The sequence below is a fragment of the Heloderma suspectum genome, chromosome 2 (assembly GCF_057233095.1).
Source record: "Heloderma suspectum isolate Gila_16-S chromosome 2, 16-S_ref, whole genome shotgun sequence".
Taxonomy (NCBI): domain Eukaryota; kingdom Metazoa; phylum Chordata; class Lepidosauria; order Squamata; family Helodermatidae; genus Heloderma; species Heloderma suspectum.
Window position 1 is genome coordinate 258579095 of NC_139459.1, and position 22128 is coordinate 258601222.

The window sequence follows — 22128 nt, forward strand, 5'->3', positions numbered from 1 at the left end:
GAACTGGGGAATTATTTATTTATTCATTTATTTTATTAATTAATTATGTTTTTATACCGCCCAATAGCCCAAGCTCTCTTATGGTTAGCAGCTTCAGAACAAGCCAAGATATTAAACCATGCCACTGTTCTGCCAGTAGGAATGTGCAAATCAGCAAAACACAAGCTTGCTGAGGTTCTCCAAATTCCATCTCGAAGCTCGTATCAGGTCTGTATCAAGTCCATATTAGATTACTAGCTCTTTTTGGGGGGGGGCATGAAAATCTGTGTGCATTTTTTATGCATTTATCCAAATGTGCATATCAACTGTGCATATCTTTGAAATGTACACATTCTTCTCCCATTGATTCAAATGTATTTGTGTGCATTTTTCAAAGGTATATATGCTGTCAAATGCATCTTTTTTGGTCTGCAAATCCCACTGCAAGCTTGGAAATGTGCGGACTACTACTGCAGCTTGCGTCTGAGTCCATGTTCAGTCCAGAAGGTTAGAGCTGGGTAAATCCTGATCAAAAACAAACTGCCAGGCTCTCAACAGAAAATGGAAAACAGCAACTGCACAAACACAAAGATTACTGCAAGCAGTAGCAAGACAATAACACATTTTCATCACTGACAGCTACATGGTTCCTCCCCAGCTGACGTACAATCCAAATTAGATAGATAGGGCCTGCATTTTCCATCTGTGATCAGTCCAACAATAACATTGTTTCTTCGTCATTCCTTCAAGCCTATTTCAAAAATTAGTATCTGGATCTTTACAGTGAAGCCAAATGTGAAGCCACAGAGAACAGAACAAAGAATACAAGACCAGCACGCCTTGGTGTAATAGCTGGTCCTTCAATGTCACCTTCAACCCATGCAGGTGAACCCTGCAGTAGCCTACACCAAACAAGGCAGACATATCCCCATCTCACTTACTGGTACTGCCGTTTGGAGTGTGGGGAAGAGGCAAGCCTCAGAGCAGTTTCAAGAGATCACAATTCAAGGTTCATCACCTACAAGTGCTATCATTAACTCAGATGATGCCCCACCGGTCCTTATCAAGCAACACTTTCTCATCTTCCTTGGAATGAACAGTGTCACTTAACCACATAATTAATTCAAGGGTGCCTGGCTTGCTTCCAGTTTCCCTGTGATTAAGCAAGAGGTTATCTTTATCTGGCCCAGCTAAACAGCTGTGGCTCCCGAACACAGCTTTTCAAAAGAGCCAAGGTAGGAAGCTGCCTTCTATCAGGCCAGACTATTTGTCCATCTAGCTCTACTCTGACTGGCGGGGTCTTTCCAGGGTGTCAGGCAGAGGTTTTCCCTTGACCTGAGACCTGTTCTCCTAACTGGAGATGCCAGAGATTGGAGGCATGTGATGTACCCCCAAGCTACACTCACTCCCCTACAGGATTCTTGTGTGGCAGTGGTGGAGGGGAAATGGGCCATGGACACTCCTGTCAGCAAACAAGGAAAGCTGCCACCCACCCTCCCACAGGAAAAGCCTCCTTGGCCATTCCCCTGCTCCCTTTCCAGCTCCCAGGCATGCCACGCACGCTCTCCTCCAACCCTCAAACTCCAGTGAGGGCTCTAGGAACAAAAAGAGGGTGTATCACAAGTGGCCCAGCAACCACGCCAGCATGTCCTTCTCCACTGAACCAGATGGGCATACTGGAAAACGCTACAGTGGTTCCAGAGACAGGAAACCACTCTCCTCTGTGCAGCTCTGCAGCAGGCCATAGTGGGCCACTCTCCACAGCTCTGGAACAAGCCACCTCGCCTGCTTCTACTGCCACTTGAGATGGGTGGTGACTTTCTTTGACCTCATGCAGGGTGTCAGAGGCACCTAGAAGCACCAAGTCAAGGGAGGAACATAGTCAGTGATGACCACACATTTGGCTGGCTATGCAGGTGGGCCGAAGTCTGTAAACCCTTGTTCCATGGGAATGGTGGGATTGAAATGACGGTCATTACTGGTTATGCCACTAATGAATCAGTGCGAAGGCACTGACAAATGACTGCAAGGAGGAATCCTACTGCCAGAGTCCCACTGAATACTACCAGTGTGCAAGTATTCCTTTCCATACCCACTCAGCCACTGCTCTGTACCCAACCCACAGAGAACTTATTTTAATTTATTTTGAAGATAAATAAGCCTGTGGCACTCCTTGCTCTGTGTCAGTAATTAAGCTGTTTTGAAAGCTGCAACTTTGTTAATAAGGGCCAAAGTAGATGTGAAGCTAAAACATGTCACTGGCTGTTGCATCTTTGATCTTATAACTGCTAACAGCAGGCACCCGGGGCTTTTTCCTATCTTGCTAGGAAAGCCCAAGTTTCTAAGCAGCTGCTAACCCAAACGTGACGGCCGCAGAGGGGATGTCCAGTCATTTGAGGCTGACGTGCACAACTTAAAGAGAAGGACAACATACAAAACAAATACAGCCCTCATTTCTGGAAATGCAGTGCGCTACTTTTAAGCTTTGTAGTATTCTGACATCAAGAGTGTTTAGAAAGGATGATAAAATGAACACACACATATTAACTGCATATAATCTCCCAGGTGCTTAATCTTCCTGGCCCACTTAACAGGCAGAAAGGAATCACAGCAACAACCTTTCATTCCACCGATTCCATATAGTGTTACAGACAGCAAGGATTTAGACTAGAAATCAGTCTGCAAGGATTTAGACTAGACAAAGAGGTCCCAAACGGTACAACTGAGCTGTTTAGAGTAGGATGCTAATTGACAAGCAGTACTAATTAAATCTGGCACTACTAACCATCAATACTCTTATTTTGTCCTTATAAGAGCCGCATGTGCATCTTAGGCCAAAATTAGTAGCAACTATGACAACAAGCTCAAATATTTTAAGTATTTTTAAACAGCATTACACTTAAAAACTTTCCTTGATATAAAATAATTTCTTTTAAAAGAGAGGGGGAGATTTGCTGAAAGGGGGAGGTACGGTTTGATCAGATGCAAATGATAATTACTAAATGCTCTTGTACTTCAGATTGGAAAGGATGTGAGAACTGAGCAGCATTCCAGCAACTAACAACAAAAAAAGATGATTCTGTTGTACCAATGTACACATTCCTTACCCAGTGTTAGGAGAGAATGCGGAGTCAAAGGTCAGCTTCAGTCCTTGTGCAAGCTGAACAGAAGAAAAAAAAATCAACAGTTGCATTTATAGTTTGAAAGGAGACTGCTTAAATATTTGATCAATTACTGCCATTTAATTTAACACTCACCTGATCTTCTAAAGTGATCTCTGTGCCTAGTGTGTTGTCAGTGTTCCACTTCTCTGTGAATGTCAAACCATATTCCGTCCACCTGTACTTCGTTTCCAAACTTCCAGTAACTTTGCTTGTTTCTGTATTTGCTGATCCTGAGCTCGTAAATTCCTACAGGCGACATATTTATATACAGGGCAAAACTATTTCATTATTTACACTGGCACCTTACAGAATTACAATGGGCGGGAAAGACAGGTCCCTGCCCCCCAGGAGCTTACAATCAAACATAGAGGAAATTCTCTTTGTAGTCTCTCAAAGCCTCTTCCATACTCTCACATGCCTCTTCTGTTAACTCTGACACACCCTAGAAATGGTAACCACTTCCATATGCACCAAAACCACCACCCATCAAACCCAGAAAAAAATGGAGGAATACCTGATTTTTTTCCCCCATCATGGAGTTTGGGAAAACATTCGTAATGTTTCAGAATGACAAATGATATACTTCCAAAAATAGTATTTCAAAATAATATTGGGATGTATCCTATACTCCCGCTGTGCCTCAGCTGGTTCTGTTGTGCTCACTGAACTCGCCATAAGCACAGCAGGAACTAGCACTTCCTAAAGGAACCCCAGAAATGCTTGTTTCCAGAATGGGACAGGTCAGCAGAGTTCCCTTCTGCAAGCTTCACTGACCTGTGCTGTTCGGGAAACTACCATTTCTGCTCCTTTCTAATTGCTTAGGGAACCACTAGGTTCCCATTGCGCTAGTGGTAGGTCCCCCACTAGCATATGGGCAGTATTGGATACTGCCCCTTGTTGCACGACAGTAAAACTCCTATATTCAAGATTCAAAAACTAGTAAATGAAAGCAACAGGGATGCTTGAGAAATTCAGAGGACCTACAATCTGGAGTGAACTCACCTGATCCGCCGATCCCAAAATGGGTTGCAGATTGGAACAGGGTTTGCTCCGGAATCCACCCACCTCCTAAATTATATGAGGTGGTCCAAGGGCTGCCTTTTAACACATTTTTCCCTTTTAACAGGTTCTAGCCCCTTGGAAGGACTAGAAAGTGCAGCAGCCCTCATGCACCTTGCAAATGAGGCCACAAAAGACTCAGAAGGAGGATGGGACATGCTAGCCCTCCCTTGAACGTTCTACAAGAAAAAGGATGAGGCAGTTCAAGGGAGGGATAGCACATCATGTTAATGCTAATATACAAAATGAGGTAAGGATTTTCAACAATTCCCCTGTCCCTGCAGCCCCCCCCCCACAAAAAAATCTGCTCTGATGGGTCGGGGGATTTGCTAGAGTAGATTTTGGAGGTGCCAAGTGGGCTGCGGGGGTGAGGGGACATCATTAAAAGTTGCCCCCCCCATTCCACTGGCTTTCATCAGTGGAGTGGCCACCTTGGATACAACCCTACATTTTTAAGTGCTAACTAAATTAGACATGGTGCATTTCAGGTTATTAGAGCAGCAACGTAAGCTTAAGTTTAATAAGACATGTATGCATAGATTTTAACTTACCCTATTAACATTTTTTCTAAGGGGTAAAAAGCTGTCCTCACCACCATGGCTTCAACATTTCCTGCACATTTGCATCTCTATTTGACATATAAAGCCTACAGTTGCAACCCACAAACTTTTCAGCTAATAGACTAATGACAAGTTATTAGCTACATAAGTGCTCCCATGAGAGACAAAAATATGTAACAAACCCAAATTATTCCCGTTTGATTATTCTATATCATCTATATTATCATCTGTATTATCATCTATGTAATTATATCTATATTATAACATGCTAAGACAGTTGCAGCAGTTTTAGTGGCAATGGCACTTTTGCTCCTATTGGCTAAGCTGATGTCATATCTTGGAATGTTCATATATATTCTGCCAGCTGAGGGAAGTTGTCAGCAATAGAGTTTTTGCATTACTCCACCTTTGTGAGGACAAAGGCCTGGAAAGCCATTCCAGAGGGTAGGGAAGATAAGGGAAAGGGACCGGATACAAGGTGGCTGGAGGAATGGGCTAGAGCAGACAGTAGATTAAAAAAAAATCCTAAAGGAACAGATGGAGGAGACAATCACCTGAAGAAGGGCCTAATGTACTCTTTGTTTTTCCCTATCCATTCCCAGAAATAATGTTTTGAGACACTGGAAGCCTACTAACAAGCCAGTTATTATAATAAGCTGATATTATAATAAGCTGATATGGAGCTTGGTAGCCCCATCGAGAGCATGTGGGTTAAAATAAATGGAGCAAAGAATAAAAGGAACATGGTGGTCGGAGTCTACTAACAGCCACCCAATCAAAGAGAAGACGAGGATGAAACTTTTGAAAAGCAAATAGCCAATGTTTCAAGGAAGCATGATGTAGTAGTAATGGGGGACATCAATTTCCCCAATATTTGTTGGGAGACAAATTCTGCAAAACATGGCCCCTCCAGGAAACTCCTGACTTGTGTGGCGGATAACTTCCTCCTACAGAAAGTAGAGGAAGGAACTAGAGGATCAGCTATCCTTCACTTGATCCTAACCAACATGACTTAGTGGATAAAGTAGCAGTTACAGGAACTCTGGGGGAGAGCGACCATGTTGTACTTGAGTTCTTGGTTCTAAAGGAAGCAAAAGTCGAGTGTAGCCACCAAACGCGTGCCCTGGATTTTAGGAAAGCTGATTTTAATAAACTCAGAACAATGATCAGTAAGGTCCCACGGCAAGTGAATCTAATGAGAAAAGGAGTCCAAGATGGGTGGGAGTTTTTAAAAAAGGAAATTCTCAAGGCACAATCACAAATAATTCCAACAAGAAAAAACGGTGGAAGACAACAGAAGAAGCCAATGTGGCTTTACAAAAAGCTTAGAGATGACCTGAAAACAAAAAAGTGCACATACAGGATGTGGAAGGAAGGCCAAGCAACAAAGGAAGAGTACAGGCAGGTAGCACAGAATTGCAGGGATGATGTCAGGAAGGCTAAAGCTGAGAACGAGCTGAGGTTAGCGAGGGATGCTAAAAGCAACAAAAAAAGCTTTCTTCAGCTACATGCATAGTAAAAAGCAGAGGAAAGAAATGGTGGTTCAGCTATTAAATAAGGATGGCAAAATGATAACAGATGACAAGGAAAAGGCAGTGCTCAATTCCTACTTTGGCTCAGTCTTCTCCCAAAAGAGGGTCTATGAGCCCCCTGGCAAAGGCGAAGTACAGGCTGAAGGGACAGGATTGCAGCTTGAGATCAATAGGCATATGGTCAAGGAAAACCTAATTCCTTTGAATGAGTTCAAATCTCCAGGGCCAGATGAACTGCACTCTAGAGTAATAAAGGAACTGGCAGAAGAACTCTCAGAACCACTGTCTATTATCTTTGAGCAATCATGGAGGACGGGTGAAGTGCCAGATGACTGGAGGAGGACTAATGTTGTCCCTATCTTCAGAAAGGGTAAAAAAGAGGAACCTGGGAACTACAGACCAGCCAGTCTGACATCAATCCCTGGGAAAATTCTAGAGCAGATTATAAAGCAATCAGTCTGTAAGCACCTTGAAAACAATGCAGCGATTGCTCAAAGCCAACATGGATTTGTGAAGAACAAATCCTGCCAGACTAATCTGATCTCATTTTTTGATCAAGTCACCTCCCTTGTGGACTGTGGGAATGCTGTGGACATAATATACCTCGACTTCAGCAAAGCTTTTGACAAAGTGCCCCATGATATCCTGATAAGCAAACTAGCTCAAAGTGGGCTAGATGAAACAACGATCCGGTGGATCCACAGTTGGCTACAGAATCGGACTCAAACAGCGCTTATCAATGGGACCTTCTCCAACTGGGGAGAGGTAACAAGTGGGGTACCGCAGGGCTCAGTCCTGGGCCCAGTGCTCTTCAACATTTGTATTAATGACTTGGAGGAGGAGGTTCAGGGAATGCTGATCAAATTTGCAGATGACACAAAATTGGGCGGGACAGCTAATACTTTGGAAGACAGAAACAAAATTCAAAATGATCTTGATAGGCTGCAACGCTGGGCAGAAAACAACAGAATGACATTTAATAGGGATAAATGCCAAGTTCTGCACCTAGGAAAAAGAAAACAAATGCACAGTTACAAGATGGGGAATACATGGCTCAACAACACTACAAGCAAGAAGGATATTGGAATTGTTGTAGATCACAGGCTGAATATGAGCCAACAATGTGATGTGCCTGCAAAAAAGGCAAATGCTCTTTCGGGCTGCATTAATAGAAGCACAGCTTCCAAATCCCGGGAAGTACTAGTTCCCCTCTACTCAGCACTGGTTAGGCCTCATCTGGAGTACCGTGTCCAGTTCTGGACACCGCACTTTAAGAAGGATGCAGACAAGCTGGAGAGGGTTCAGAGGAGGGCAACAAAGATGATCTGGGGAATGGAAATAAAGCTCTATGAAGAGAGACTGAAAGACCTGGGCATGTTTAGCCTGAAGAAGAGAAGACTGAGGGGAGATAGGATAGCGCTCTTCAAGTACTTGAAAGATTGTCACAGAGAGGAAGGCCAGCATCTCTTCTCGATCATCCCAGAGTGCAGGACACGGAATAATGGGCTCAAGTTACAGGAAGCCAGATTCCAGCTGAACATCAGGAAAAACGTCCTGACTGTTAGAGCAATACGACAATGGAACCAATTACCTAGGGAGGAACTGTACTCTCCCATACTGGAGGCATTCAAGATGAGGCTGGACAGGAAAGCTCTGACTTGGATTCCTGCATTGAGCAGAGGGTTGGACTCGATTGACTTGTAGGCCCCTTCCAACCCTACTATTCTATGATTCTGTGATATTCATACAAGGTTCTACATACCCATTTAAAATGGTAAGATGACAGAGATGCGATTCAGACTTCATTTTTAGAAGTGTCAATATAAGCAATATTGTAACAAAATGGTTCCTTTTTCTCTCTCTACTCACCAGTCCATTTTCAGATTTTGTTTTCAAATCCAACTTTACTAAGCCAAATCCTAAGAAAATAAAAGGCACATCTGTGTTAGTACCCATCCAGGGGGGCGGGGGGGAGGTGTTTCCGATTTATCTTTTCTAAAACATGCATTTTCTGTGCAAGAAGAGGAATATTGAAGATGCTACACCCCTTTATGTTGCTTCTTTTTCCCTCTGCAAGAAAAGTTATCTCCCTCTGTTTACACAGGAGACTATGTTGCTACAGGACTACCAGCATAGACTTGGGAACAGATGTGCTTTGTAGCATTACCTGCAAAAAGTAAACTGAGATATCCAGTATTCACACCTATATTGAAACAAATAGGATTACTTGCAGTGTAGTGTAGTAGTTTCAAACTCCAGATCAGACTTTCCCAACCTGGTTGCCCCCTCCAGATGTGGTGGATTACAGTTCCCATCATCCCCAACCAATATGGTCCCGGGAGTTGTGATCCACCACATCTGGAAGGCCCCCGATTGGCGGAGGCTACTCCAGACCGTGGACAGCAAGGAGCCTGCAGAGTCCTTCCTGAAGTTCAACAGCAGGCGCCAATCGTCCCCGCCTCCCGCTGCACAAGCAGGGAGGTGCTGCTACCAAGTGCTGAATGGGAGGGGTTGTCAAAACAAAGCCCACATCGCCGAACACACAAATACAAACCAGGGCTGGGTTTCACTGCTGCAAGGACTGAGCTTTTAAGAACGACAAGCGCCCTTCTTTGTGAGCGGTGAAAGACAGGTTGGCAGGTAGGACTCTGAACAGCGGGGATGGGGGGAAGCACTGTCCTTCTTACCTAGTCAGGCTCACACCAAGAGCGGCACTGGGACTAGCTGCTGGCACGAAGTGGATGGGGGGAGAGTTGGGCACTTTTTACTATACTCTGTTGAACCCCTTTCAGCCCAAGGGTCAATGTCCACTTCAAAGATGCTCTCTGGGACTGCACTCCAGTGGCGGGCGGTACCAAAGGGAAAGGTGGCAGGGTCAAATGTGCCAGCATATTGTGGCTTGAAGCTCCTACTGCAACTAAGCCTTAGGAGAGGCCTTTCAACCTTTTAGAATGGGGGGGGGGGCTGCACAAAAGTTGGAAAGTGATTAAACAATTGGGGGAAAGGGGAATGGGGTGTGACTGGACTGGGACCTTAGGCAGGCCAGATTTGTCCTCCAGGCCTGAGGTTCTACAGCCCTGCTCTTTTAGAATAAAGAGGTTGTTAGATTACTACAATAAGGCAACCTTACCCAACTGCAATTAGTTGACAGCAATCCTATAACCACTTACTTGGGAGTAAGCCCCACTGAAATCTGAGGAACTCTCTTTTGAGTAGACATGTCTAGGATTCCACTTTTAATCTGTAATGAGCTACTTACAAGTAGCTCCAGCAATCAATAGCAAGACTAAGGGTGCAATCCTATGCATGTTTAGATGAGAAAAAAGTCTTACAACTCCCAGCGTTCCCCAGCCAGTCTAAACATGCACAGGACTACAACCTAAGTTACAGGTTAACCATCAATAACAATGGAACCCAAAACCAACAAAAATGATTGCAGCAAAAGTCTATAATCCAGCATATTTTATAATATATACACACACAGTTTTCTTTTCCAAAAATTAAAGAGAGCCATACTGGTCCATGAGAGGAAAAAAAAACCCAACAAGATCCACAGCTGGGCAATAGTTTTATTAGGACCAACCAAATTCCACAAAAATGTGCAAATTTTTGAGTTCTCCAGAGCTAGGTGGTACAAAAAGCAGGGGCTGGGCGGAAGCAGAAAAGACCAAAAATCTGGCCTGTGGTTATGGACATGAGTTCTGCAGTTTAGATACACCAAGTCTCAAAATGGAGATCTGCAGTCTGAATCAATTAGTCACAATTTTTGTGAGCCACCCAGACAGCTTTGGCTATTGGCCAATACAGAAATGTAATTAATAAATAAATACATAATAGTCAGTGGTACATGTTGCAGGTATCAGTTCACCCCTAGTAATGCATTTTGGGATAGAGACGCTATGGCTGAATTCTATTTCTAAAACACAAAGGCCGGCTGTAACTCTGCTCTGCTCTGGAAAATGCTGGATTTGACCCTTTAGGGCACAATCTACCACCAGAGGAAGAAGATTTTCTACCACATGAAAAGTGACTTTGCGCTGAGGGTTCCATCCTCTCCAACCACTAGGTAATACTAGGCGTGTACGGATCCCCTACTTTTCCGGTCTGGAGCGGGTCCGCAGGGGGGGAAGCAATCCGTCCCTCCCACCCGGAATCCAACCGGGCCAGCTCCACGGGGATCCTGCGGAGCTGGCCACCGGGTCCGCATCACTGCCGATACAGCCAGCCGCCATTGCCATTCCATGCCGTATCGCTTCGCTGGGCTAACTCCAGACACAAATGGCGTCCACTACGTAGTGGACGCCATTTGCGTCCCTGTTTTTTCATGCGATAGGCTATGCAAATATTTGACATTGCACTAGAGGTTGTTTGTGCTAGTGCAATGTAATTTATGTTAGCGGTAGTGTTGCGTTGGATACTGTCTATGAGCCTTACTCCCAAAGGACTACAGCCTGAGTTAAAATGTTGCCCCCAGCAGCATGTGCATACGGACTGTGGAAGGCCTATTCAGGGGGCACAGTTTGATCTATGCTTATTGACTGTATGCTGTAACCCACACCCACCCCAGGACTGCAACTACATTTGTGTAAATCCTAGAAATCAACAACCCAGGTAACCAATGAAAGACATCCATTTCCCCTTGGCAGTATTTACCATATCCTTTGGTGAAGATGTCTCGAGCAGATTTTCCTAGGTCAGCATAAGCAGGGGGAACCACCATTTTCTGCCAAAAGAAGGACACTAGAATGACTTTTTTGCCAATAATCCAAACACAGCTACTCTTTTATTGCTCCAAAAGTCACTTAACAACAAAGTCATCTACAGCAACTTTTTAATGTTAGGGCACTGGCATTCCTTCCCTTTGGTCACTATTTTATTTTATTGTTTATTACATTTATATTCCACCTTTTTCCCTCTTGCAAAGAGCCAAGGCAGCTTACATGATCCTCCTCCTCTCCATTCTATCCTCACAACAACCCTGTGAGGTAGGTTCAATGACTGGCTCAAAGTCATCTAGTGAGCTTCATGGCCGAGTGGGGACTAGAACCCAGATCTCCCAAGTCCCAGTCCAACACTCTAACGATTACACCACAATGGCTCTATGAATAACAAACTGCAGAATTAAGTCCACTGAAATCAATAAACACTTAACTCCGCACTAGATTTGTGACCATTATTTGTAATGTTGGATCAATAGTCATCACCTGAAAATATGTTAAAGAAAATTAAGACAAGATTAAATATTCTGTGGCTTTGATTTACAACTTGATCATTAACACAAACACCTCCTCCATATCAACAGATCACAAGAACTGAGCTGCTGGGCACACATGTCCTAGAATACCACTTCAGTAAATGCCACCTAATATCTGCCCTAGCTAATGTAACTGTTCTCCCCATATAGAGCACACACTTTACATTTTCTCCTTCCAAAAGGGAAGGATGCTGTATCATTTATTTAAGCATTTTAATCCTACTTTTTCCAGCTAGTATATCCACAAAGATGAGTGGCAATTTTAAAATATTTTAATAACAAATAATTAATAAGTAGTCTGGAAGCCTAAAGCATCCATCAGAAAAACTAAGCACACAAAAAATAAAGCCATCAAGACTGTGTAATACTGTGGCCGGATCCAACACCTTGTTAAGTGTCAACACATAACAGTCAGTGTAAAAACAATAATTCCATAACAATAGGATCCACATTACCCCATGCTTAGCTTTCAGGACACATGCAGTTAACAAACTTATAAAAGAGCAGAGTGACATAACGTTTTAAAGGTTGCTGCCCTTCTCCTAAATGTCTGATATGTCAGGCTGTAGTGAGCTTGCTTTGAGAGTGAGTTTCAAAGCTGAGGTGAAATAGCCAGGAAGGACAAAACCCATTACACCATAGCAGATTCCGCTTCTCATCTAAATGAATATGAAAAAGGAACTTAGCAGCTTACCTCACTCATTACACATAATGTAGGATAGTTTATTTCAAGCACTAAATATTTCACCCTCATTTCTTTAACAGACCAACAGATCTATTAGTAAGTCCACCAGCTCCATTCAAGAGGCTGGAAATTGTACATGGCTTAGGGCACAATCTTATGCATGTTTGGATGGAAAAAGTCCTACAACTCCCAGCATTCCCCAGACAGTCATATCTAACCATGCATAGGACTGTGCCCTTAATTTCTTTTGCCAACATCCCCACCTCTCTGCCTGTAAATGACAGATGCTGAGGATGGATTTCATCTTCCAGAGGCCTTATTTATTTATTACAACATGTGAAAACTGCCCTTCATACTTGTGGATACCGGGGCAAATATAATTAAAACAATAAAAACAGAAAGACCACATTATCGGAATGAAACAAAAAAGGCAGCCAATACAGTAAAACAGACAGAATCAGCCAATTACACAAAAAGGTTATGAGCTGATGCTAGTCATACCTGCATGGAGAGGGTATTCCATCATTGGGTGCTGCAACCATGAAAGCATCTCTCCCTTGTTGGCATATAATGTACCCAAGGTATTTGGAGAAGAGCTTCCCCTAACAATCTTAGTCATGGGCAGGCTGGTATAGAGAAAGGCACTGCCAGAGATATTTGTGTCCCAAGCAGTTTAGGGCTTTAAAGCACCAACACCTTGAACTGGTCTTGGAAGCAAATAGGCAGCCAGTTCAGCTCCTTCAGAATGGCTGTGATGTGAATCCACCTGGCTGTACCAGTTAGAATTCTGGCCACTGCATTCTGCACTAGCTGAAGCTTCCAAGTCGTCTTCATGGCCAGCCCCATGTACAACGCACTACAGTAATCCAAATCAGGAGGTTACCAGAGCATGCATGAACCACTGTGGCCAGACTATCCTTTGTCATTTATAGTATGAATTATCACAATTCTACCAAAGGAAAACGCAAGCAAATGTAAGAATATGCCAAAGAGGTAAACATGGGCATTCCCAATAGCAACCTGCAGTACCAAAACGTGACACGACATGGTTCCCTAAACCTCTTTGGAGTGATCATCAGTGACTGCGTTGTTGCTTATTCTGGCTCTAGACCAGAAACAATTTGTTTTTTACAAGAGCAATACCAATGCACAGATGTCAGATAGGTAGTTTAACTGCTATTTCCAGCCTGAAGCACTAAGTGCAACAAGTTGTAGCACGCCAGACCTGGATACCACTGTTAGATAAGTCAAGAGTCACTCTTTGGGCTTGAACTGAACTACTGACTCAAGCATACCCATAAAACTTGTTACAAAGAAGCATAGTAGGGCTGCTGACATAGTCGAGGCTCCTGAGCCTACATTAGATGAGAGAGATTGAGAGAGAGAGAGAGAGAGAGAGAGAGAGAGAGAGAGAGAGACATCAGAAGATACTAACTAACCATTATGTGACCATCTCCTTCAGGGTACTCCCTGAGGCTGCTACTCCCAGCCTCCCACATCCCTCAGTAAAGTTAAAATGGATGCTCCTCAGCTAGACAGATCTTTGGGGAAGGGAAAGATTGGAGGATCAAGCACACCCATACATCCAGCAGGATGGTCCTTCTGTGTCTCCAAGAATCCTACACTCAGCATGTCAATTTGAAGGGCTAAAACTAAAAGCAGATTTGTATAAGAAATGTTCAAGAAAACTGGGAAAAACTAACAACTACACAAACCATTCACATGCCATTTGAATACTGTACATCAAAGAAGGGAACTCTTCGAATTCCACAGAGTAGCCTCAGTGTGCTCCAAAACCAGAAATTCCAGCTCAGAGAAGCTTATCTCCAGAGGTCTCCTTCATCAGAGCTATACTTTTTATGCAAGTAGACCACTTCTGCAAGCAGAGGGAAACAACATATGGATATTGGAACAGCTCCCAGCCAACATTTCATGCCACCCACCATGGTATTTTACATTCTCAACAGTGCAGCCCTATACATGTCTACTCAGAAGTAAGCTCCATGGCGTTCAATGGAATTTATTCCCAGTTAAGCGTGTACAGGATTGCATCCTAAGGGTGCTTTTCTGCTTATCTCATGTTACAGTTATCAGTCAGACTGCTTTGACTCCAACCTCTTGCAACTCCATTCTAAAGGTCAGATAGGTAGAATTGAAGAGAGCCAAGTCCCCGATATCAGCTTGATTTTACAAGCAAGCTTTCACAGCGTGAAAATTTCAGCAATGGCTGAGTGATGAATCAACCATGACATGCCACTTTAATGCAGCAGTCTAAACTATGACTCTGTAGAACAGTGGGAGATGCCTAAATCCCATCTTATGCAATTACTGAAATTAAGGAAAAATAAGAGCTAATCCTGGATCTAACAGGAAATTAGTTCTAAAACAGCTCTCAGCTCCATGAGGAATCAGCTGTCTGACACTGCAATCCTATGCATGTCTACTCAGAAGTAAGCCTCAATTAATTCAACTGGACTTACTCCAAGGTAAGGGTGTATAGGATTACAGCCTGAAACTAGGGATAGCGGAGAATTTGGTTCAGTTCACATTTTGATAAGAACTTATTAAATTTGCATTTCCTGAATCAATATGTGAACTGGAATGGAGCTATCCTTCAGTATTTTCACTTCTCAGGATTTTGCAATGCAGCCTTTGGAACAAAAAATGCATATATTAGGGGGATGTACACACAAAAATGCATATACTGATAGAAAAAACAGAAACCTGCTTGCAAAAAAAGGCATATACTGGGGGGAAATGCATACGAAAATGAGTATATTAGGAGAAATGTGTAAAAAAATGCACGCAGATTTTCATAGATACTTTTTTTTAAGATGTAGAAGCAGGAGAGAATGAACTGAAGACTGGAAAAATTGGAGAAAGTGAGAGAAACTAAAATGGACAGATTCCTCCATCCCTACCTAAAACTGGTTTCAAAAGCATAGTGCAATGTGTTCTCTCTGGTTAACCTTGATGATGATATGTATCATCAAGAAAAACATATTTGCTTCCGCTTTGCAAGACCTGATCAATCATTTTAGGCTGCTGTAGCTGAAAGGAAAAGCCCTCAGCTTCCACATGTTGCAAGATCGATATGCTTAAAGAGTGTGAAAAGATCTTAATACTGCAGGAGCCGAGAGTATATTGAGCAAGTGCCCTTATCTATCACTTCTAGGGTCTGCAAATATGAACTCTGACTGGGTCACAAGTGAAACTGAATGTCGGTGTCTTGAATCCCAGCCTTGCAGATGATAAAGCTATCACATGACTCAATCCCTGTTCAAGGATAGCCAAGACAGAAATAGCAGGACAAAATGCAAGTCAGTGTTAGGAGTTCCTGCCACAGCGAGACTAACAGAGAGCTTTGTTCAGACTAGTATCTCCTCATGATTCCAAAAATTATATACAGATTTTAATGATTTTTTTTAAATGTTATGGAAGACAAAACCATACAAATGCAGTCCCAGATAGTTCTCTGCAATTATGCATTCACCGTTTTACTTTATAGGACAGTTACGATAGCTCATTATATTCTGAAGAATCATTCATTCAAGCCAATGAGGGGAACAAATTTAAAGCCACTTCACACATAGATCATAGGAATACACCTAAGAAAAGTAAAGCGTACACTTTAAAATATAATGGTTAAATATGATGAACATGTTATGCAAACATACATGCATCATACAGGTGCATTACCTGGGGATCCATAGCTGTGGTAGCAAACCCCAGGTTTGCTACCACATCATGTATGAAACAATCCTTATAGTGAATGTACTGTTGGGCAGTGTCTCAAATACAGATGTCTAAACTGGGGCGGGGGGGGGGGAGAGGGAGACAGAGAGAGAGAGAGAGAGAGAGAGAGAGAAATACAGCAACTCTCTCTTCTCCTACCCTTGAGAATTGCTACTACTTTCCCTGGTTTACAAAAGATACTATATATGTGAAAATCAAAACTAACATCTAAGAGCAAAATGTGAACACTTATTCTGAGTCTCATCAAAATTCAAGAACTTCCAAGACTCTGCTTTCAGTAGAGTCCGGAGCCTTACTACTTAAGTAGTAGTAACTACAGATTGTATCTTGAAACTATTATATTTCTAAAGCATGATACACTGTTTCCTAATGTTTCTACCTTCACAATTTCCAATGCAGGAACCTTTTCAAACCGTGTGACACAACATCTAAACTGGAAGCATTCTTATATGATGATAAAAAGGCTTAAGAGCTTTCCTTGAAAATAAATATAAACCTACACAGTCACGAAGATGTGATAGCTTGACATTGTTCTGGATCCTTGGCCTTGGAACATTTAAGGCACAATCCTCTGCATGTCTGGGCAGAAAAAAGTCCTACAACTCACAGCATTCCCCGGCCAGACCTTTTTCTGTAAAGAACATCTCTCTGTGTTTGAATGATGTTAGCATAAAGGTTCCCATTTTCTTCAGGCTGAATATATCTAAAGGTATCACAAGCATTTGGCAATGGAAGGTCAGGGATGATCAAGTGGCTACCATGTCTATCAGGAACGGGGAACACTTTCCCTATGAAGGACCATTGACCAATGGGAAAAGTTGGGAGGGGGAACAGTCAAAGGTGGGAGGAGCCAGAGCCAATGGTGGGCAGAATTTGTAGCACTGCATGCTCTTCCTTTCTCTGTGCCTCCGTATCTCTTCTCTATCTTGTATGCACAGGCACGCGCGCGCACATGCTCACAAAGCAGATGAGGAAGTGATTCCCAGACCTACGACCACGCAGCAAGAGAGGGCCCACAATATCTGGAGAGCTGGATGATGCTGAGGGCCACATAAAGTTAGGCTGAGAGCTGCTTACGGCCCTTGGGTCACAATTCCCCCATCCCAGATCTACGTATATCATAAACATCAGGGTGTTAAAAGTAACAAATAAAGGATCATTTTCACAGAGTTTGATAACTGTAACAGAATTCAAACTGACCAGCAGTCAGAGAATATCAGGACTGGTTTTTGCACAGTGTCTGGTGCTCAGACAATTTGAAGATAATGAAGGCAAAATATGGTAGCCAGAATTTTATGGAACTACCGTATTGGCACAACACGTTCTCACACTGATTTTCATCACGTAACTGTGTATTTTTGTCCACATAATCTAGCTCTCCTTACTGCTAAGAACAGCCAGAAGGTAATCAATTGCAGTATTTCCCATAACAAGAAGCCAGCAATCAGTAATGTGCCAATATTTTCAACCCATGTTTTTTTCAGCCATGGGGGAGGAGGGGAAAAAACAATTGTCCCTGGGGAAAAAAGGAAAAGGGGCAGGAGAAATTCAGTGAAGTTTTCACGTGGGAGTGCAATGGCTTGTGCCTTTTTGCTTGCTTACCTTAGTAACATTACAAGGTGCCCAAGTAGTGGTGTGTGAACAAGCGAAGAAGGCGACGGAAATTAAGCACATAACCCCACAGAGTTCATATGATCATAGCCTCAGTTAGATGTACACATTCATGTTACTGAAGACAAAAGGGATGCAGGTGATTAAGACCGGTCCTGGCTTCCTGTCCACAGTCAATGGACATAAACTCCAGATTTAACCCACACCAAGTTAGCGGAGGCTGCACAGTCATGTGGACTAAAGTAATATTTAGCATGGGACAAGATCTGCCCATACAAAAGACCTGAGGAGAAGAAGGACTTGCTAATAGTTTTGCTAAGCAAATGTTTGCATTTTAGTGACTCTCAAATTAGATATATGTTATGTCATTGAGGGATGAAGTCTACTAATGCTAAACCGGTATGCACACTCCAGTGGGGCCCAAGCAGTTCTTCCCACTATATGTATGGGGTTTTATTCAATTATCTAAAGTTTTGCTAGTGCTCCAATTTTTTCAGATGCACCAATTTTTTTAAATGGAGCAGCTTTTCTCTCTATCCATCAAGCCATTATTCCCACATACCATGTACATGCACACAAACACTCTTTAAATCTTTCCTTGAGATCCAGACCTTACGTTACCTTCTCCTCCACTGTCACCTAAACTCCTTCCTATCTCAACTTTACTACCATCTGTCAGTCCTTGACTGCTACCCATCCCTAACTTGTCCATCTCACCTTATCTAAGATGGAATAGTTTGCACTCAAGTCCTGTTATCCATAGTGGGTAAAAGGACAAGTGAGTGCATGGTTCACTGGGTCAGTGTTTTTATATGAAAACTCCATTGGCCATTTTAGGGTTTTCTCAGCCTTCTCTCTGAATACTTTGGAACCCACACTACAATACTGATATCCACTGAGACCCCTTCAGATACCCATTTATAAAATCTGAATGCAACAGTGTAAACACTCAGTTTTGACTCCACCCTCCAAACTGGATGAGAACATGGGAAGGGAACAGGAATGGCTGAATTTATCAAGAACACTATTTATCAATTAAATAAAGTTTTGTGTTTAAAATATCTACTTTCCAAAACAACAAAATGTCATACTGATGAAATTATCATTAACTTGTTTGCAGAATCTCCATGGATTTTTAAAATTATATTAAGGGAGCGGTTTAAACAGATCTCTCTTTTCTAAATCTACTGCAGTGCGTTTTAATGACGTATCTTGGAGAATACACCAACATTGCCCATATGAGACATATTCTACTGAAAGGACTGTATTAAAACTAAAGCACATCACCAGTGCATGCCTCCTTGCTGAAAGAGCAATGGCTTATGCAAATGGAACAACTGGGAAACAATAGCCTCAGTGTTACGTCCCACAGAGATCAGTATCTGTGTCTGGAAAGGTATGTAAAATATCCCAACAGCGGGGGATGGGCAGGTAGTATGTGAATGGCTACATGAGTCTATTTTGCTCCTGGGAGACTTGTTTGGAAGCAGGCATCTGTACTGAGAGCTAGGCAAGACACACAGGACAGCTTACATCATTATTTAGTTGAGTGGCTTTCAATCCACTTCAGTTTCTAATCTGTCACCCCAATCCAGCTAAGATCTTTGGACTGGCTTCTTCTTTGCTGAATCAGAGACTGTAAACATAAATCTGATGTACATTTGAATGTGCATCTGAATGTGAACACCATCTATCTGCACTCCACTGCTTTCACTAGGATGTGCATTTGAATATGCATTCTCTTCCTCCATATTCAGGCCACAAATATATTTTACAAGCATGACTAGAATTGGATGGGGTGTGTCAGTTTTGCTGAATACCAAAGCACATTTTCAAAGCATGCACTTATGTTTTATCCCTGTGCTTTTGACTGCTAATGGGTTTGAATCTGTGCTATAGTCAATATATTTTAACTCTATTACATACAAAAAGGAATATACAGAGAAAGATAAACCCTTCCCCAAGTATAAGTAATGGTTTGTCCATTTTCTACGCTGTACAACTCTATCAACTTCAGCAATTCTATTGACTTTATGAATGAGAGTAGACTTCAGCCTAGGGCAGCAAATACAACTTATGTCATCTTGTGCTCTCCAGATGTGTTGGACTAAAACTCCCATCAGCCCCAGCCCGTCCAACATAGCTGGAGGGCACCAAGGAGGGGAAGGCTGATCTACACCCAGCCATAATTGTCAGTGTTCACACAAATCAAATGTGTGGTCACATTTGGAAAGTCCAGAAAGCATTTACTATCAAAGAACCTTAGATATGATTCAGCCAAAGTACTTTTGTATCCTATTAATATCAACGGGAGAACCAAGGACATGCTTCAGTCTTTCCCATTGTAATCAGTGGAATATAAAGGTGCTTAGTTTTGGCTTGATTGTGCCCCTCAAATACTGAAGATCTGGTGGTGGTGGTGGTTTTTAATGGCATACTAAATACTTAAGCCATGATCCAGCCAAAACTAAGCACTTTTAATTCCTAGTGACTTGAGTGGAAGAGATTTAGCTATGTGTATATCTTTCCCAATGAAATCAATGGGCCCAAAAAAGTGGTCAACTTTGACTAGACGGTGCCCTTAGATTTTATTTGAAAATCTAGATCCTATTTGCCTCCAGATACCTTTTAAGACATGCAGCTTTCTTCACTGATACGGACCAGTCTAAATCCATTTGTAGGCATTCAACATACAGGACGTTATCTGGGCCAACCCTCAAGACTTCCTATTCTCCACCCATCCACCATATTTGCCTTCTTCCTACAGATAGAAGGACAGCAGGCAAGAACATTAAGGGCGTTTAGAGGGCAAGGAGAAAGCCCAAGTCAGGAAGCTGAAGACTGGCTGGAATGGAACCAGAAACTGCTCTGACAACGGTATCTATGGGCCGCATCTGGCCCTTGCAAACCACACATTCGTTGTCTCCTGTGGCCAACGGCAGGGCTGTGCGACCTTGCTGTTCCCTAGGATTTGAGCATGTGCTGCTCGTAAGCGCTGTTAGCATTCCGCTCGAGGCCTATGCGGAGCGAGCGCGAGAGAGAAGGAGCGAGCGTGCACACGGAGCCCAAAGACGGCGCCGCAAAGCGCGCTTTGCCTCCAGAGAAGGTCACCTCGAGCTCTGCGCGCTGAGCGCGGAGGAAAAGGAAGCGGCGGCTCCCCTCGCGAAACGCCCTCCTCCTCCCTACATTCCCAGAGCCACAGCCGGGGATGGGCAGGCAAGCAAATGGCGCTGCTTAACATAGGTGCCAAACGGCGAGCAAGGCGGGCCTGCTAGGGAAACCAACGGCGGAGGCGTCGCCGTCTGGGGACGAAGGATTAGGTGGGGGGGGGGATCGTTTTTAAGGGGACTTAATGGCCAAGCTTCAGGAAGCAGATGCCCGCCAAGGGGCTTCTTCTCCCATTCCCTTCTAACTTCTTGGTGGTGATGACTGGGGAGGGAGCAAGGTAGGCGGCTGCCCCGATGGCTTTCTGAGGCCTGCGGCACGCCGACCACGCAGCACGCGCGGCCTTGACATGGAGAGGGCAGGGCGCCAAGGGTCGCTCCTGGAGGGCAAGGCGATTTCGCCGCAGTCCAGGCTGCCATCTCCCAGGGCCTGCTGCGGTGACTCAAAGCCGCCTCCTCCCTCGGCATCCTTTTCCCCTGCGGCTGCAGAAATGGCGTAGCAGGCGAGCCTAGGCGGCTTCGATGGGCGCCCGCTCCCGCCCGGCATCCCGTCTCCCTCCCGCCCCTCCTCCCCTTCTCCCTCCCGATCCCCGCGCGGCAGGCCCAGGGTCTGGGCTGGCGCGATGCCTCGGAAGAAGCGGCCGGCTGTGCTTGGCCTTACCGTGCTCTCCCGGTCCTTGCCGTGGCCGCAACAAGGCTTCTGATGAATGGCAGCTGGGGAGAGCGAGGCAGAGGCGGCGGCGGAATGGAACGGGGCGGATCTGCCCTGCGCGGAGGCCAGCATAGTAGCGAGAGAGCAACGGAGCCCGGCGCTGTCTGGCACGCACACGGATGGACCCGCCCCGGCAGGCAGAGGGACGTGACTTCACCGCCGTCCGACGCTCGCCTGCCCGCCTGCCCCCCGGCTGCGGATAGGCTGAGCGCCGGAGAGGCGGACAGGCGAGGCAGGGCCTTCCGCGCAAAGGGAGCGGCTCCGCCAATCTGCGGGCGCCGTCTCTTGCGCACGGCCGAGGGCAGCCGAGCTTGGCGGCGCTTTAGCCGGCTTGCCCGCCGCGCAGGCGAGCGCTCGGTCGATGGTTCAGTTTAACCTCCGGCATCCTCGGAGTTATTAACCGGTGCTCCATTGATGGAGGGGGGCTGTATACTGTTGTTGAGGTTAAAAAAGAAAGGAGATGCCTTTCCTTGAGCACCCTTGCAGCCCGATCCATACTTCCTTGCCAGTGAGGTGAATCGGGGCCGGGGGGGCTTGCTTCCAAGTAAAGGGGTTTCTTGCTGGGCTGCTGGAGCGCAAACGCGAAACTTTCCCGTAACGCCATCACAAGTAGTTGCAGGATTTAAGCTTCAATTAATTCATAGTTCCCTTT

General features: G+C 44.2%; 1 protein-coding gene across 2 annotated transcripts in view; it reads right to left on the reverse strand.

The window, feature by feature from the left end:
- The window catches only part of VDAC1 (voltage dependent anion channel 1), a 30948-nt gene extending 9345 nt beyond the window's left edge, over positions 1-21603 (reverse strand). Inside the window, exons 1-5 of one of the 2 annotated variants that reach the window (XM_084838901.1) lie at positions 21426-21603; positions 10948-11017; positions 8164-8213; positions 3237-3389; positions 3087-3139 (exon numbers count right to left, since the gene is read on the reverse strand). In XM_084838901.1, coding sequence (XP_084695027.1) covers positions 3087-3139; positions 3237-3389; positions 8164-8213; positions 10948-11017; positions 21426-21548 — 449 coding nt within the window. In that variant the 5' untranslated portion in view covers positions 21549-21603. Of the gene's footprint in view, positions 1-3086; positions 3140-3236; positions 3390-8163; positions 8214-10947; positions 11018-17591; positions 17722-21425 lie in introns of those variants that run through there. The other variant, XM_084838902.1, reaches the window with a different exon arrangement.
- Positions 21604-22128: the final 525 nt, after the last annotated feature.